The following is an 18,318-nucleotide window of genomic DNA, read 5'->3' on the forward strand; positions in this document are numbered from 1 at the left end:
TTCCTAGGGGAAGTGTGGCCTGAGCTAATCATGGGAGGAAAAATCAATGATGTTCTGGGCAATGGGAGTGTGACCTGCAAGGATGAAAAGAATACAGCGTGCTTAAGCTGTGGCCTGTTTTGGGGAACTGCCAGTATTTCAACACTCCTGAAGTTCAGTGTGTGTGTGTGTGTGTGTGTGTGTGTGTGTGCGCGCGCGTGCGCGTATGTGTGTGTGACTACCACACATGCCCTTTATTTATTTGTTAATTTATTTGAAAGTCAGACTTGCACAGAGAAAGAAAGAGAGGCAGAGAGAGAGGTCTTTCATCCTCTGGTTTACTCCCCGGTTGGTTGCCATGGCTGGAGCTACGCCGATCTGAAGCCAGGATCCAGGAGCTTCCTCTGGGTCTTCCCAGAGTACAGGGGCCCCTACTGGGACTAGAACCCGGTGTGCTGGCGGCACAAGGCAGAGGATTAGCCTAGTGAGCCCCGGCGCCGGCCAAATAAATCTTTTTCAAAGAATAATTTATGTATTTGAAAGGCATAGTTACAGAAAGAGAGAAAGAGATGTCTTCCATCTGCTGGTTCACTCCCCAAATGGCAGCAATGGCCAGAGCTGGGCCAATCTGAAGCCAGGAGCTTCTTCCAAGACTCCCATGAGGATACAGGGACCCAAGGACTTGGACCATCTTCTACTGCTTTCCCAGGCCATAGCAGAGAGCTGGATTGGAAGTGAAGCAGCTGGGACTCGAACTGGTATCCACATGGGATGCTGGTACTGCAGGCAGTGGCTTTACCTGCTTGCCACAGCGCTGGCCCCCAAATAAGCAAATAAATCTTAACAAAAAAGAAAGAAAGGGGCCGGTGCCGTGGCTCACTTGGCTAATCCTCTGCCTGCAGCGCCAGCACACTGGGTTCTAGTCCCGGTCAGGGCGCCGGATTCTGTCCCGGTTGCCCCTCTTCCAGGCCAGTTCTCTGCTGTGGCCAGGGAGTGCAGTGGAGGATGGCCCAAGTACTTGGGCCCTGCACCCCATGGGAGACCAGGAAGAAGCACCTGGCTCCTAGCCAGAAGGAAGGAAGGAAGGAAGGAAGGAAGGAAGGAAGGAAGGAAGGAAGGAAGGAAGGAAGGAAGGAAGGAGAATATAAGACAGGAAAAATGCTAATGGAATGCTGCTTCTCCAAAGATCAACATGTAATAACAAGTTGCATATAGGAAGCTATGTGCTATGTACAAAATAAAAAACACTTTCTGTGTTAAGCAAAAGCACATTTACTAACTTCAACTGTCCTTTTTTTAAAAAAGAGATTTATTTTATTTATTCATTTGAAAGGCAGAGTTACAGAGAGGCAGAGGCAGAGGTAGAGACATCTGCTGGTTCACTCTCCAGATGGCCACAATGGCTGAAGCTGTGCCGATCTGAAGCCAGGAGCTTCTTCTGGGTCTCCCACGTGGGTGCAGGGGCCCAAGCATTTGGACCACCTTCTACTGCTTTCCCAGGCCATAGCAGAGAGCTGGGTCTCAAACCAATGCCCATATGGGATGCTGGCACTGCAGGCAGCGGTTTAACCCAATATGCTACAGTGCCAGCCCCTCAAATGTCTTTTGCTATCACTGAGATTAGATCTGAAAATGTCAGAAAAAGCATGGTGAGATTTGAAATTTTCTACAAGCCTTGTGCTCTCGAATACATTTTGCTTTACAAATATAGAACATAATGAAATACACATATGCCTGTGTTTCGCTGTTACTATGTAAACCAGTGCTTGAATTTGGATTCTAAATACACCGTGGTGCAGGAGGTTAAGCCTCCCTTTGAGGGAAGGAATTCTGGGACTTCATCGTGCTGTACCTGAGATGAAACAGACGGTGAAATTGTCCAGATCAGTGCAAGCCTTGTCTGCCAGCTCCTTGATGCTGAGCCAGATGCTTGCGATGAGGATGAGGAGGGCAGAGATGAGGAGGAAGGCCCTGGAGAGCTGGAGGTAGCCTGCCAGGGGAGGGAAAGAAGGGATGTGTCTGCAGCACAGGCTACCTGCCCTGAGAGATGAGGGGGAGCCAGCGTGGGGGCAAACGGAGACAGAGCCTGTGGTCGCCTCCCACATAGCAGACTCAGAGTAAGCCCCTGGGTGAGGGGCTTCCCAGGCACCATGAAGACCCCCGCCCTTTTTTTTTTTTTTTTGACAGGCAGAGTGGACAGTGAGAGAGAGAGACAGAGAGAAAGGTCTTCCTTTGCCATTGGTTCACCCTCCAATGGCCGCCGCGGCTGGCACTCCGCGCTGATCCGAAGCCAGGAGCCAGGTGCTTCTCCTGGTCTCCCATGGGGTACAGGGCCCAAGCACTTGGGCATCCTCCACTGCACTCCCTGGCCACAGCAGAGAGCTGGCCTGGAAGAGGAGCAACCGGGACAGAATCCAGCTCCCCGACCAGGACTAGAACCCGGTGTGCCGGCGCCGCAAGGCGGAGGATTAGCCTAGTGAGCCGCGGCGCCAGCCTAGACCCCTTTTTCATCTCCTCCTTCCCTCTGGAGTCCTGTTAACAAGGGAATAAACAGCTTATTCCACAACGAGAGAAAAGTTGGCATTATAACTAGTACCTTGAGAGGTCGCTTAAGGTAGGGTATGAGGTGACATCCATGCTAAGGTTGAATGACCTATATCCCTCCCTCTGTGGAAACGTTAAGAGAAAGCTTGAGGCATGAGGCATCCGTTTCAGTAATGAAGGGGCTGTGGCTTTTACGCACTGGGGACATCTCAAGTCCCTTTGGGGGACTGACCCTACATGGCTGAGAATCAGCAGGGGAGAGTGGAGCGGGCTGCGGGCTATGGAGAGGGCGTGTGGAGCTCTGAGGATTGCAGCCAAAGGAGAGTCTGGAGTTTAGGTAGCACTTACAGGGGGCTGTCAGTGTGTGGCCACAGCAAAGGCTGTGGTGCACACGGTCCAGTCCAGAGCCCACAGGGGCACAGGCAGAGCGGCGGCACGAGGAGGAAGCCCAGGGAGCTGGCACCTTTGCGGATGAAGTGCTGCGTCCTCTCCGGACGAGACCTGGCCCCGTACAATACCGGAGGGAAAGCCTTGCCCTCTCCCCTTGGGGCAGGGTGTGTGTGTGTGTGTGTGTGTGTGTGTGTGTGTGTGGCTTTCTCCTCTTGTACCAGTCTCTGACTGATTCTATTTGTTAACATTAACTTGTTTTATTTTGAGATAACTTTTTTAACGATTGATTTTATTTCTTGGCAAGGCAGAATGGAAGACCGTGGCCTTGCCTTCCCCGCTTCCCGTCCTAGAGCCTGGCAGAGCCGTGGGACCCATCTGCTCACCGGTCCCACAGCAGACCCTGCAGGAGTTTCCAGGTAGCCTGGGGGCAGCTGCAACCCCTCACCTGCAGCGAGCAGGTGACCTCTCCTGGGCCCTTTACTTGCCTCCCCTGCCACACCCGCCCAGTCACAAAGCATCCTGCCAGTCGCACCGCCCGGAAGCTTTCAAACCCATCTTGAGTTTCTGCCCCCACTGCCTTAGAGCAGCTGCTGTCTTCTCGGCCCGGGTTCCGGCCACAGCTTGCTTGCTTTCTTTCTTTTTTTTTTTTTTAAATTTTATTTATTATTTATTTATTTGACAGAGTTAGTGAGAGAGAGAGAGAGAGAGAGAGAGAGAGAGACTAACTCCCGTCTACTGGTTAAATCCCCAAACACAACAGCTGTGGCTGGGCCAAGCTGAAGCTGCCTTCCAGGGTCTGCATCAACAGGAAGCCAGAATCAAGAGCAGAGCTGAGACTTGAACCCAGGTGCTCTGCTGTGGGTTGGGGGAGCTTCATTTTCATTGTAAGCATTTTTTTTTCATATAATATTTTGAAATCATTTCTACTTGCATTCACTAAAAGGAAAAATAGCTTCTATAATAAAGTAATACTGAAATATGAGCAACAGGGACAGGCATTTGGCCTAACAGTTGACTTTTATTAAAATGACCATGTCCCATATCAGAGGGCCTTGGTTCAGAGAACAGATGGAAGTTCCTTGTCTCTCTCTCTCTCTCTCCCCCTCGACCTCTCTCAAATAAATAAAACACATAAATAAATTTTAAAATATATTTAAAAAGACACAGAAGTACAAGGGAAAAAGGCAAAAGTGTAAAATCATGGGTGATTTAACACAGAAAAACAAAACAGAGCAGTAAAAAAGTGGATATAGGAGCCAGCATTGTGGCATCATGGGTTAAGCTCATGCTTGCAGCACCGGCATCCCATGTGAGCACAGGTTCAAGTCCCGGCTGCTCCACTTCTGATCCAGCTCCCTGCTAATGCGCCTGGGAAAGCAGTGGAAAATGACCCAAGTCCTTGGGCCCCTGCACCCACATGGGAGACCTGGAAGAAACTTCGGCCTGGCCTAGTCCCTGCTCTTGCAGCCATTTGGGAAGTGAATCAGTAGATGCAAAAATCTCTCTCTCCTCAGTCATGTTGCCTTTCAAATAAATAAATAAATCTTAAAAAGGGGAGGAGCGAGGAAAGGTAGCCTCTGCCCCTAACACTGGCAACATTCATGACACCACCGCCTCTTCTCCCCACATAGCCCAGGCCTTCCGCTTGCTTGCTTGCTTGCTTGCTTGCTTTCTTTCTTTCTTTCTTTCTTTCTTTCTTTCTTTCTTTTTTTACAGGCAGAGTTAGAGAGAGAGAGAGAGAGAGAGAGAGGAGAGAGAGAGAGAGAAAGGTCTTCCTTTTCCATTGGTTCACCCCCCAAATGGCTGCTACGGCCGGCACTGTGCTGATCCGAAGCCAGGAGCCAGGTGCTTCTTCCTGGTCTCCCATGCAGGTGCAGGGCCCAAGCACTTGGGCCATCCTCCACTGCACTCCCGGACCAGAGCAGAGAGCTGGACTGGAAGAGGGGCAACCGGGACAGAATCCAGCGCCCCGACTGGACTAGAACTCGGGGTGCCGGCACCGCAGGCAGAGGATTAGCCAAGTGAGCCACAACGCCAGCCTTGTTTTTCTTTTTAAAAAATGATTTATTTATTTGAAAGGCAGAGGCAGAGAGAGGCAGAGGAGACACAGAGGTCTTCTATCCACCAGTTCACTCCCCAGATGGCTGCAATGACCAAAGCTGGGCTGATCCAAAGCCAGGAGCCTCTTCCGGGTCTTCTACACGGATCCAGGAGCCCAAGGACTTGGGCCATCTTCTACTGCTTTCCCAGGCCACAGCAGAGATGGATGGAAAGTAGAGCAGCCAGGACTCGAACCAGTGCCCACATGGGATGCCAGCACTGCAGGCGGCAGCTTTACCCGCTACACCACAGCGCCGGCCCACTTGTTTTCCAGCTTCTGGCCTCACTCAGATCTGCCCCCTTCCCCTGCACTTAAAATCCCTCACGGTCATCAGTGTTCACTATCTTATCACCGGAGTCGTGTAATTCAGGTGTGCAAACCAAAGCGTAAAGACTGTGAACATGATGAGTGCTTTGCTAGTCAATGTGTGGGGCAGAGCCGGGTGCGATGGGGACCCAGGAGGGGCTGCGGCCCCCAGACCCTCCTGTTACACTCACAGCGGCTTCTGGGAGGCGGTGCAGGAGGTAAGGTGGCACCAAATTGCCTGCAAGCACAGACGGGAACTTTCTTTTTCTTAATTTTTATTTATGTATTTTCATATTATTTGAAAGACAGAGAAGTAAAGAGAGAGAGAGAGAGAGAGAGAGAGAGAGAGAGCGAGCTCCCATCTGCTGGCTCACTCCCCAAACGCCCACAACAGCCAGGGCTGGGCCAGCTGAAGCCTCTGTGGGAGGCGGCAGGGAGCTAAGTACGGGAGCCATCACCTGCAAACCCAGCCGCTGATACGGGCTGTGGGCAACCCCAACTGTGCCAAACGCCTGTTCCAAGAAGAATTTTCTAAGTCAGGCGCAAACAAGGTGCATGTATGTGTGTGTGTGTGTGTGTGTGTCTGGGTGTGGGTGCACCCACATGAGCTACCCACAGGAGTAAAGCAGAAGCGTTAACCTACAGGCCTTCCAGTTACCACATGAGGATGATGGGAATTACGGCTCAGTGACCTGAACGCTAAGAACTCCCTAAGTGCTCTGTTTATTTCTGCTTTCCACAAGGGCTGCCCGTGTGTTTCAAAGTTAAACTCAAAGGACCAAAAGCTTATCTTGAAGAGCACGGAGAGGAGAAGCTGGAGCCGGCAGCCACGCCATGGCCAGGCTCAGAGGAGAGTGCCTCAGCCCTGGAGCCCCCGCGGCCGCTACTGGAGGTGCACAGGCAAGCTGAGTGCTAGGGACCTTCTCCGTGGAATCTGGGCTGTGTCTGAAAGGTGTACTTGGTCATCAAAAGACCTACGTGATGGCCAGAAACCACCACTACCTGCGCCATTGCTTGGTTGTTGTTGTTGTTTTTAAGGTTTTTTTTTTTTATTTTTTGTTTATTTGAGAGACAGACAGGGATAGATACCTTCCATCTGCTGGTCCACTCCCCAGATGCCACAACAGCGGAGGCTGAGCCGGGCTAGAACTCCATCCAGGTCTCATAGGTGTCAGGGACCCGAGTACCGGAGCCGTCACCAGCTGCCTCCCAGGGTCACAGTAGCAGGAAGCTGAAGCAGAAGCACAGCAGGGTCTCCAGTATGGGATACGGGCACCCCATGTGGTGTCTTAACCACTGTGCCACAACATCTTACCCCAGGTGTTCTTTTTCTTTTTATTTACTTGAAAGACAGTTACAGAAAGAGGTAGATATAGATATAGAGAGAGGTCTTCCATCTGCTGGTTCAGTCCCCAAATGGCTGCAATGGCTGGAACTGAGCCAATCCGAAGCCAGGATCCAGGAGCTTCTTCTAGGTCTCCCACGTGGGTGCAGGGGCCAAGCACTTGGGCCATCTTCTACTGCTTTCCCAGGCCATAGCAGAGAGCTGGCTTGGAAGTGGAGCAGCTGGGACTAGAACCAGCGCCCATATGGGTTGCAAGCACTGCAGACTGGGGCTTTAGTCCACTGTGCCACGGTGCTGGCCCCGCCCCAAGTTTTACAGTATATATAAAGCAGAGCTTTCAACTTGAAGAAAACCACACACACACACACACACACACTCACAAACACGCACATACACAAACGTGCACGCACACAAGCCTACGTGGGAGCTTCAGAAGTTGATGGAAATTTCTCATGAACACATATGCTGAAGGAAGCCCTTTTGGCTCAGTAAAATGGAACTGATGCTACGGAGTGAGAGTCACAGGACGATGAGGTTGGCCCGGTGGTTAGACGCCCGCATCCCACATCAAAGCATCGGCATCAAGGCCGAGCTCCAGCTCCCGACTCCCGCTCCCCACTAATGTGCATCCTGGGAGGGAGCAGGGAGGATTCAGGCATTTGGGTCCCTGCCACCCAACTGTGGCAGACTCGGTTCCTAGCTCCCAGCTTCCTTACCGATCCAGCTCAGCTGTTGTGGGCATTTTGAGTAGGAACCAGTGGGTGGGCGCTCCCTCTGTCTGTCTGTCTCTTTCCATCTCTCTGCCTCTCAAATAACTTTTAAAATAAATTTTTGAGGCAGGCGCCGCGGCTCACTAGGCTAATCCTCCGCCTTACGGTGCTGGCACACCGGGTTCTAGTCCCGGTTGGGGTGCTGGATTCTGTCCCGGTTGCCCCTCTTCCAGGCCAGCTCTCTGCTGTGGCCAGGGAGTGCCGTGGAGGATGGCCCAGGTGCTTGGGCCCTGCACCCCATGGGAGACCAGGATAAGCACCTGGCTCCTGCCATCAGATCAGCGCGGTGGGCTGGCTGCAGAGTGCCGGCCGCGGCGGCCATTGGAGGGTGAACCAACAGCAAAGGAAGACCTTTCTCTCCGTCTCTCTCTCACTGTCCACTCTGCCTTTCAAAAAGTAAAAAATAAATAAATAAATAAAAATAAAAATAAAAAAATAAATTTTTGAAACAAATTTTAAAAGATGGCATCTGTGGCCCCCTCCCCAGGAAAAAAGGTAGAGAGAGAAGCACTGTGTAGAATGGCGGCCCAGTGCAGGTGTCTCCCAGCCTAGGGAGACTTGCAGACTGCAAGGTTTCCAGGCAACCAATCCTCACAGGAGACCTGGCCTCATGGGTTCCCCAGAGGCCACAGCTCCCCTGGGTAGGAGATACCATCTCCGTTGCCATTTATCCCATTTCTGGGAAAGGTTTCCAGTGCAGAATCCGCAGTCGTGTCCAAGTGCCTTCCACCCTGATTACATATGCGAAGCCACACACAGTAAAGAAAGTTCCAGACAGGGCCGGTCGGCTCTCCTCACCACGGGCCCTGCTGGTGCATGATCCCCGGTGTCCACGCACCCCATCTACCTTCTCTCCCTCACGACCCTAACCTCTTCTAGAAATTTTATCTCGAGAGGATTTTCACTGTTTTCCTCGTGGCCATCACACACATTTTGGGTTGAACATGCACATATGACATTTTCTCAGCTTTAATGCTGTCTCCTTCAGTGACATGGACATGATATTGGTAAGGTTTTCGAGAATTTGCACAATCATTGCCAACTCCGCTTCTCCCCCATTTGTAAGACCACCGGCAGAGAAGTGTTTCTGCTGCCGCCTCGGTTCCGTACTTGGTCGTTTGCTTGATTTTTTTCTTTTTTCTTACGAAGAATCTGACTCCTCGTCTTCAGCAAGCTCCTCTGTTGTCACTGGACCAATCCCCAGCCGCGAGGCCTCTACTGGTTCAGGCACAGCGGCGCTTTGGTCAGAGGGAAGAACCATGAGAGATATGTAGTTGAGAAAAGAGATGATCCCTAGGAAAGAGGAGAGTTGGAGGAGAGGGTCCACATAGAGATGGTCATTCCGGTCTTTTTATCATTTTATATATTTTTATATATTTTTATCATTAGTCATTCTTTTAAAGATTTTTTGAAAAAAGAGTATTTGAAAGGCAAAGTTACAGAGAGTGGGGGGAGAGAGAAATTCACATCCATACCCCCCCCCCACAGAGAGAGAGAGAGAGAGAGATTGATTTTCCATCTGCTGGTTCACTCCCCAGATGGTCACAATGGCTGGCACAGGGACAGGTCAAAGCTAGGAGCCTGGAACTCTGTCTGGGCCTCCCACATGGGTGACAGGCGCCCAAGGACTTGGGCCGTCTTCTTCTGCTTTCCCAAGTGCGTCAGCAGGGAGCTGGATCGGAAGTGACGCAGCTGAGATGGGAACGGAACCGGCTCTCTCACTGCAGGCAGTGACTTAACCCACAGCACCACAACGCCAGCTTGGCCATCATTTCATACCTGGGGCCGAGGCGTCTCCTCAGTGAGGCTGCGTCCCCCCAACACAGCCACTTCACCCGCCTGTGCTCTCACTACATTTTGGGATTTCCCAGACTGCTTAGAATAACACCGGCACCTCCTGGATTCAAGCGCCGTTCTACTATTTTCTGGGTGTTATTCATCCAGTCCATGCCTCATCCGCCGCTAGAAGAGGCTGCTAATCCAGGTTCCGAGTTTAAAATCCGTGCTTCCTCCCCCCTCCCGTGCCATACAGATGTGCTGAGGGGGGTGGCCGGGACGCCCGCGCCTCCCAGACCCTACCTCCCTCCCTTGCCCGAGCCACTTCCCCTTCCGTGCCTGCGCAGGGCCGACTCACCAGCAGACGTGTACAAGAAGTCTCCCCACCAGTTCAGGTGGTAAGTCCACAAGAAATCTGGCTCCATGGCGTCCTTGGAGTGCCAGCTCACCTGCTCCAGAAACAGGCCGAGGCACAACAGCAAGCAGGCAGCTGGGGTGAGAGGGAAAGCGGCCACACCCTGTCAGCCTGTGGGGTCTGCCTCGGCCAGCACCCCTGCCGCTGATTCCGCCTGCAGAACCCAAACACGTGGCCAGGACAACAGGGGCAAACTGTTTTTTTTTTTTTTTTTTTTTTTTTTGACAGGCAGAGTGGACAGTGAGAGAGAGAGACAGAGAGAAAGGTCTTCCTTTGCCGTTGGTTCACCCTCCAATGGCCGCCGCGGCCGGCGCGCTGCGGCCGGTGCAGCGCGCTGATCCGATGGCAGGAGCCAGGAGCCAGGTGCTTCTCCTGGTCTCCCATGGGGTGCAGGGCTCAAGGACCTGGGCCATCCTCCACTGCACTCCCGGGCCACAGCAGAGAGCTGGCCTGGAAGAGGGGCAACCGGGACAGAATCCGGCGCCCCGACCAGGACTAGAACCTGGTGTGCCGGCGCCGCTAGGCGGAGGATTAGCCTAGTGAGCCGCGGCGCCGGCCCAAACTGGGGATTGACCAGCAGAGAGCCAGGAAGGGGCCTCCACCGTGCTGAGGCAGCTAAGGTGTGTTGTCTACAGATACAGGGCAGGGGGCTGGCAGCGTGGTCCCGTGCTGAAAGAGCAGAGCCAAGGAGGAGCGCTGAAGTCCCACTGGGGAATGTTGTTACCTTGGCTGTGTCAGCCGCGTGTCACCCTGCCGGTCTAGCTCTGTACCTGAGGCGAAGCTGAGCAAGGATAGCTTCAGATCCAAGTTGGAGACAATTCCCCTTCCAGGGAGGCAAGAGTATAAGAGCCAGCCAAGGCCAGTGAGGGTGGTGAGCATGGAGATGATGGAGGCGGCCCTGGAAAACTGGAGGTAATCTGCAAGGAGAGGGGAGCAAAGCTCGGTCCGTGCAGCGTTAGGGGCCGCCCTTCGGAAAGCTGCGTGGCCGCAACAGGGGAGGAAGCTGCACTTGCAGCAAGCACAGCGTCTGTCACAAACCAGGACCCTCGTGGCTATGCAGGCAAAGTCTCCACTGTGAAACTCGAGGCCCTAGAAAACCACTCCTAGGCACTCTAACTCCGGCTGACCAGCCTATCAGAGGCGTGGCCAACATGAAGCTTTTCTTGGGGCCGGCGCTGTGGTGTAGCAGGTAAAGCTGCTGCCTGCAGTGCCAGAATCCCATAAGGGTGCCAGTTTGTGTCCCAGTTGCTCCACTTCCGATCCAGCTCTCTGCTGTGGCCTGGGAAAGCAGTAGAAGATGGCCCAGGTCCTCAGGGCCCTGCACCCGTGTGGGAGACCTGGAAGAAGCTCCTGGCTCTTAAGGCTTCAGCCTAGCTCAGCCCTGGCCATTGCATCCATCTGGGGAATGAATCAACAGATGGAAGATCTCTCTCTCTACCTCTCTGTCTCTTCCTATCTCTTTCTCTCTGTAACCCTTTCAAATAAATGGATAAATCTAAAACAAACAAAAAAAACTTCCCTTGTTTCTAATTCTTTTTTTTTTTTTTTTTTTTTGACAGGCAGAATGGACAGTGAGAGAGAGAGAAAGAGAGAAAGGTCTTCTTTTGCCGTTGGTTCACCCTCCAATGGCTGCCTCGGCCGGCACACTGCGGCTGGTGCACCGCGCTGATCCGATGGCAGGAGCCAGGTGCTTCTCCTGGTCTCCCATGCGGGTGCAGGGCCCAAGGACTTGGGCCATCCTCCACTGCACTCCCTGGCCACAGCAGAGAGCTGGCCTGGAAGAGGGGCAACCGGGACAGAGTCCGGCGCCCCGACCGGGACTAGAACCCCATGTGCCGGCGCCGCTAGGCGGAAGATTAGCCTAGTGAGCCGCGGCGCCGGCCCCCTTGTTTCTAATTCTACAAGTAATATAATCCAAAGAGGTATGAAGGACACCAGTCAGGACCCCGCTACCTCATGGCAACAATGGTTAGCATTCTCTTTTCTTTCCTTCTCATATTTTTCCTACCCACTAAATATACTGGATATAATACAAGATGTCATGTGGATTTTATTTGCTCCTTGAGATTAAAGGATAAGATTTTCCCCAGGAAGCTGTCGTAAAAATCACTTTTAATGACTACAAAATAGTCTCATACTCGTATCCTTTGCTTAATCATTCACCCGTGGACTTGCAGCTTGCTTCTATTTGTTTTTTATCTTGCAGAAGCATAAGGCACGCACAGGACTCGCCAGCTGAGACTGAACAGATAAAGTCGCCCTTCCTTTACTTGCTGCCTTCTGGTTTCCGGCCCCTGTTTGCCAGACTGCAGGAATACAACGCCCCAGAAGTGTCTCCCCCGCCCCCCCTTTCTTTTCACAGAGTGTCCCTCTGGGCCCAGCTCACACTTGTGCAAGCAGAGGTCCCGCCAAGTCCTGGCTCCACGCCCTCGCTCAGGCTCCACACGCCTCTTCTGCCTCTGCCGCTTGGCTCCGGGTCCCTGCCTCCTCTGGCTCAGCTGCCGCCGACTGGATGATAAAGCAGTTGGGAGAGCAACACTGACCTCATTTATTGCTGCTGCACTCCTAACACAGAGTGGGTGCTTCCCTTAGCTTCCCTTCAGTGCTTTACTGAAGGGGCTGGTGTTGTGGCGCCACGTGTTAAGGCCCCACCGTGATGCTGGCATCCCGTATCAGAGCACCGGTTTGAGGTCCTAACTGCTCCCCTTCTGATCTGGCTCCCTGTCTCGTCAGGTGTCTGGGCAGGCAGTGGAAGATGACCCGAGTGCTTGGGCCCCTGTTACCCACATGGGAGGTTCAGATTGAGTTCTGGGCTCAGCCCTGGCCATTGTGGACATTTGGGATTGAACCAGTAGATGGAACATCTCTTTCACTCTCCCTCTGTGTGTGTGTCTCTGTCTCTCTGCCTTTCAATTAAATAAATATTTTAAAATAAATAAAATAAAAACTTATTCTAAAATATTTTGTGTTGCATCTGCAGATTTATTCAAAGCTGCATAAAATTTGGACACAAGTAACTGACTCGACAAGTCTGGCGCTGGGACACCAAGCCCACGACAGACAAATGTTTATGTCCTTCTACTGCTAGCAGGCCACGTGGGCCCAGAAGGGCGGACCGACAGTCGGCATGACACCTGGCTTTGTCTCCCAGCCACGGGAGTCTGTCACTTCCCTCCGATTTCTGCAAACCACCTCAGAAAGCTGCGCAGTAGCACCTCACACACCACGCGTGCTCCTCCCACGGAGCCGAGAGGGCATCAGCTCATCATGGGGGGCAGGAGGAGAAAGGGGGACACCGAAGACCCCAACATAAAAGTGTCTCCATTCACGCTCCTCCGAGGCTGCCCTGGATCTGGAGAGGAGAAGGCCGAGAGAGCTCGGGGGAGGGAAGAGGAAAGAGCGCTCTGGCCCGTGTGGCACTGCGCTAGGGGCACTCACAGGGTGGCCTGGGAGTGTGGGTCCAGCACAGCTCGTGGCTGCACAGGGTCCAGAGTCCCGCGTAGAGCTCCGCGCCGTCTCTGATCACCAGCAGCTGCACCCAGCTCAGGGGGCTCGTGCAGACGGCCACGAGGAAGCTGAAGCCGCAGAGGCTGCCGCAGAACATCCGGATGTAGGTGTGTGTCTGGTGCACGTCTTGCTGCCGCCGCTGGGGAGGCATCGAGGCCCCCGGGTGTTTGTTGGTGGGCAGCGTAGGCTACAAGGATGAGGGAAAGGTTGCCCACTCGCGAAGGCACCCCCGACTCCCAGGGCCTTCTACTCTTCACCTCGAGTGTCCCCATGTAGGGGTTCAATGGTGGGTGTCCTTTCCTGCCCTTTCTTCACAACACAGAGTGTGCAGGGCAGCTTCCTCCGTGCAGCCCAGCCGTGACTAAGTCTCCATCCTCCCACCTGGCGACAAGCTCACCTTTTGGTATGTCCGCTTCCCTTTTACTTTGGGAACCTCGGGGTTATAGAAGGTCATGACTACATTCTCGTTGCTCTCCATCTTGGTGGCCATTTTGCTGTCCAACTGCCACGGAATTTGTCCAGGCACCTCCTCGCACTTGCTGCCGGAACCTAAGGGGCGGGGGCATGTGGCACAGCTTCCATTCCTGTTTCACGTTTATTGTCCTGGTCAGACCAGGAAGACATGGCCCCATGTTACGCACGTGGACGTACGTGTGCTATTCCCCACCCTCTCCACTCCTTTACTAACTCCATGATTTTGTGGGATACACATCCACCTGAGACCACCTACCCACCAAAGGATGGACTCAGAAGCGTGAAGGAAGCAGAAAGCCAGACATTTATTGATTCGCGGACTCCAGGGTGCCGACCAGCAGGTGGAAGCAGGCACCTCCCTCAGAGACCAGCTCCTTTTATCCCTGTCCCATAGAGGTCCCTTCCCCCAGTTCCTCACTGGCTGAGCAGCTTGGAGTACAATCAAAACCCCACATGGCACCTGAAGCATGGGAACGGGGCAGAGCGTTGTTGGGCAGATTTAGGACAGGGAGCAGGGGAGTCACATTATGATAACAGCAAGGCTTCCAGACCTGAGTGAGAGGCAAGAGCGCTTGTGTACCAGGCCTCCAGTGAAAACAGGTTACAGAACTGCTTAAGGTCGGCGCCGTGGCTCACTAGGCTAATCCTCCGTCTTGCGGCGCCGGCACACAGGGTTCTAGTCCCGATTGGGACGCTGGATTCTGTCCCGGTTGCCCCTCTTCCAGTCCAGCTCTCTGCTGTGGCCAGGGAGTGCAGTGGAGGATGGACCAAGTGCTTGGGCCCTGTACCCCATGGGAGACCAGAATAAGTACCTGGCTCCTGCCATCGGATCAGTGCAGTGTGCTGGCCGCGGTGGCCATTGGAGGGTGAACAACGGCAAAGGAAGACCTTTCTCTCTGTCTCTCTCACTGTCCACTCTGCCTGTCAAAAAAAAAAAAAAAAAAAAAAAAAACAGCCCATGGTTTACAGAACAAGTTCAGGGTTGACCTACTTCGGGGTTTTTCCAATCCTCTATCATACATGCTACTGAGGCCTGGAGTCACAGCTGCACTAAGGCTAAGTTCTATGAAAATGCACCATGGTCATTTCTCAGGATACTTGGTCAGCAGTTGCTGTGTGTCAAGTGCTGAGACACAAAGATGAGAGGGACAGCGCCCCCACAGCCATAAGACAGCTATAACCCAGAGGTCTCCAGGACTCACTCACTTCTTAGAATTTAAGATTTGATACACGGAGAACAGTCAGCAGCCTGCAGCCTGCCTGTCACACTCTTGCCCTCCCTCTGGGAGAGGGCCCAGGAGTGTCCCCACAGCCTCATGGGCCAGGCTGACAATCTTTCCTACACACAGACCCACCCCCGCCTTCCTTTCCTGGTCTGGCTTCCTCTTTTTAATGCCTTCAACTCGTGAGGCCTTCAAAGGGTTTGACTCCCCACTGCCACTGCTCTGGCCATCTGGGCTGCTGTGGGAATGCCAGGCTCTCCGGTCCTGCGGATCTCCAGCCTGGGAGGCTACCAGCCAGTGATCCGAAAGCCACCGCCCCAGGAGACACTGCCACAGGCAGCATGGCTTGTGTCCAGGGTGTCTCAGATCAGAGCCCCCTTCCAACCAGCTCTCTCAGCATGGCCCCAACTCCTCTCCCCATCATCCAAGATGCAGTCCAGGTACCATCCTGATCTTCGGCCAGAGAAAGATCAGCCTGTGGTTTTTTTGAGCTTTCTGATACTTTTTAAAAAATATTCTGGCCGGCGCTGCGGCTCACTAGGTTAATCCTCCGCCTTGTGGCGCCGGCACACCGGGTTCTAGTCCCGGTCGGGGCGCCGGATTCTGTCCCGTTTGCCCCTCTTCCAGGCCAGCTCTCTGCTGTGGCCAGGGAGTGTAGTGGAGGATGGCCCAGGTGCTTGGGCCCTGCACCCCATGGGAGACCAGGATAAGTACCTGGCTCCTGGCTTCGGATCAGCGTGGTGCACTGGCTGCAGCGCACCGGCCGCGGCGGCCATTGGAGGGTGAACCAATGGCAAAGGAAGACCTTTCTCTCTCTCTCTCTCTCTCACTGTCCACCCTGCCTGGAAAAAAAAATATTCTGCCACACTGCTGCAAACAGAGGAAGCTGGATTCCTAAGTGTGGGCTGACTTGGGTGCCCTAGCACATTTCCTCCAAGCAGACCCTCTTCCCACCCACCCAACCTGCTGGAAACTGCCCTTCCCTGCAGTCGATGGGAACTATCCCTGCCCTCAAGGGTGGCATTTGACTCTACTCCCAGTCTTAGCTCCACAGTATTCAACACTGTGTGACTAAGTGAACCATAAGTTGCCATGCAAAGGTAAAGAGGATAGAATGGTTAACATTATCAGAGGAACGTTAGGGAGAGTGGATGAAAGAGGTGGCTTGATTGGACTTTAAAGGACTTCCCCAGACAGCCAAGGTGAGGCAAAGAGAATAGAGTCCTAAGGCAGGAGGCCACAGACGAAGTGAGGCTCTCAGGGCACCTGAAGCAGTTTAATTACACTGGGTCAAATAATGGCCGCGTGTTAAACCAATGTCTGCAACGCCAGCATCCTGTATGAGAGCCAGTTCCAGTTTTGGCTGCTCCACTTCTGACTCAGCTTCCTGCTAATGGGCCTGGAGAAGCAGTAGGTGGCGGCCCAATTATCTGAGCCCCTGCATCCATGTGAGAGACCAGGATGGAGTTCCAAGCTGCTGGCTTCAGCCCAACATAGCCCCAGCATTGCAGCCATTTGGGGAGTGACCCAACCGATAGAAGACCTCTCTCTCCCTCTCTCTCTTTCTGTAATTTTGCCTTTGGGATAAATAAACAAATCTTTTAAAACAAATTAATAGAGGTCAGGGTTGAGGGCCGCAGAAAGCAGGGGCACTAACCACTGAGTCGTTTACGCTATGTCGTTGTGTATGGAGTTGCCAGCTGCTGGAATCCTGAGGTCATACCAGCACGATTACAGCACAGACTTCTCCATCTGGAGCAAACTGGCTCATACGCATGACTTAGATTCCCGTGGGGATGGCCAAGGAGCTGGACGTCAGGTTGAACAGGAGGCCTGCATTTCAATCTTGGTCACAACACTGATTTAGCTCTAACTGACTGTTGGCCAAGTTCCTTTGGGAAATTTCCTTAGCCTCACTAAATGTCAGCTTACTCAACTCCAAAGTTTGCATAATGAGACTTCCAGTCTCATAGAATTGTTATGACGATTAAATGAGATAACACATGCAAAGTCCTTAGCACTGTGCCTTCATGAGTGTTCAATAAACACTACCTGGGGCCGGTGTTGTAGCAGAGCAGGTTAAGCTGTTGCTTATAATGCTGGCGTCCCATATCGCAGCGTTGGTCCTGGCTCTTCTGCCTCTGATCCAGCTTCCTGATAAAGCGCCTGGGAAGGCAGCAGAAGATGGCCCAAATGCTTGCGCCTCTTTAAACCATGTGGGAGACTTAGAAGGAGTTCCAGGCTCCTCACTTCAGCTTGGCCCACCAGAAAAACCACAGTTCTGTGAAACTGCTGCTTAGAATTGGTGCTGGCCAAAAATAAGTAATATGGCTGTGTCCCCACGATGACCTTTAAGGTCATTATCATAAAATTATCATGGCTGACACGCCTACTCCCATCATACACCTCACACACCTAAGATTTCCAAGGAAGAGCAGGGAGATGCAGGGCACACAACTCTGTCTCCAGGTCCCGCTCTTTATGAACTTCAGTTAAGCCCCATCTAAGACACCACCCCCTGCGCCTCCAGATCACATAAAGGGATAGATGAGTGCAGCTCTCTTGAGCATGCCCCCACTCCCTTTCCTTTTTTTTTTTTAAGATTTATTTATTTATTTGAAAGTCAGAGTTACACTGAGAGAAGAAAAGGCAGAGAGAGAGAGGAGAGAGGTCTTCCATCTGCTGGTTCACTCCCCAAATAACCACGACACCCAGAGTTGAGCTGACCCAAAGCCAGGAGCTTCTCCAAGTCTCCCATGAGGATACAGGGGTCCAAGGACTTCAGCTATCTTCTACTCCTTTTCCAGGCCACAGCAGAGACCTGGGTCAGAAGTGGAGCAGCTGGGACTCGAACCGGAGCCCACATGGGATGCCAGCACCGCAGGCGGCAGCTTCACCAGCTGCACCACAGCGCCGGTCCCAACCCCCACTCTCTTTCAAGTGTGTGCTTTCATGTCTGCAAATAAATCTTGCTTCTCTGCTGGCTTTCACACACATCTCATCCTCAAATTCTTTCTTGTACCAGGAACAGGAACCTGGACCTGGTCATGTGACAACAGAAGCAAGATGGACAAATCTCATAACTGTACTGCTTAATGAAAGAAACCAGACATAAAGAATACAGACAACAGACCCCCACTTGCGTCGAGCAAGAAATAGGCAAAACCCACTTGTGTATGTGGAAGTCAGAAACACCCGTGGGAGGGAACCGACCGGACGGGGACATGCAAGAACAGCCTCTGTGCGTGGACATCCACGTGTGCTTGGTGTCCCATGCCTTGGTCTCAGCACTGATTACCAGCCTTCTATGTACATCATACCTCAATAGGAAGTTTTTAAAAGGGGGAGGGCACTGAGTTGGCTGGGTGAGATGCCCCATCCCATGTCAGAGTGCCTGGGCCCATGTCTCAGCTCTTCTGGGTGCCCCAAGTCTCAGACGTCCTCAGTGTGACATCACCATCTGTTCTCCCTTTTGTAGTCAGCCAGTG

General features: G+C 52.9%; 1 protein-coding gene across 1 annotated transcript; it reads right to left on the minus strand.

Moving 5' to 3' along the window:
- Window positions 1-8,388: 8,388 nt before the first annotated feature.
- Window positions 8,389-13,668, minus strand: TMEM202 (transmembrane protein 202). The gene is made up of 5 exons (XM_002717699.6): window positions 13,531-13,668; window positions 13,065-13,320; window positions 10,397-10,543; window positions 9,570-9,701; window positions 8,389-8,728 (listed from the first exon to the last, which is right to left on the minus strand). The coding sequence occupies exons 1-5, from the start codon at window positions 13,621-13,623 to the stop codon at window positions 8,577-8,579; spliced, it is 780 nt and encodes a 259-aa protein (XP_002717745.4). The 5' UTR covers window positions 13,624-13,668; the 3' UTR covers window positions 8,389-8,576.
- Window positions 13,669-18,318: the final 4,650 nt, after the last annotated feature.

The sequence above is a fragment of the Oryctolagus cuniculus genome, chromosome 12, assembly GCF_051225735.1.
Source record: "Oryctolagus cuniculus isolate XC-2025 breed Fujian yellow rabbit chromosome 12, ASM5122573v1, whole genome shotgun sequence".
Taxonomy (NCBI): Eukaryota; Metazoa; Chordata; class Mammalia; order Lagomorpha; family Leporidae; genus Oryctolagus; species Oryctolagus cuniculus.

What these genes read in the sequence shown, in the direction of transcription:
- TMEM202 (XM_002717699.6), bottom strand. Translation starts at nt 13,623, where the DNA reads ATGGCCACCAAGATGGAGAGCAACGAGAATGTAGTCATGACCTTCTAT. An exon ending in GGAAGCGGACATACCAAAAG is followed by an intron (nt 13,321 to 13,530) that starts GTGAGCTTGTCG and finishes TCATCCTTGTAG; the next exon opens with CCTACGCTGCCCACCAACAA. An exon ending in CTTGCTCAGCTTCGCCTCAG is followed by an intron (nt 9,702 to 10,396) that starts GTACAGAGCTAG and finishes CTCTCACCCCAG; the next exon opens with CTGCCTGCTTGCTGTTGTGC.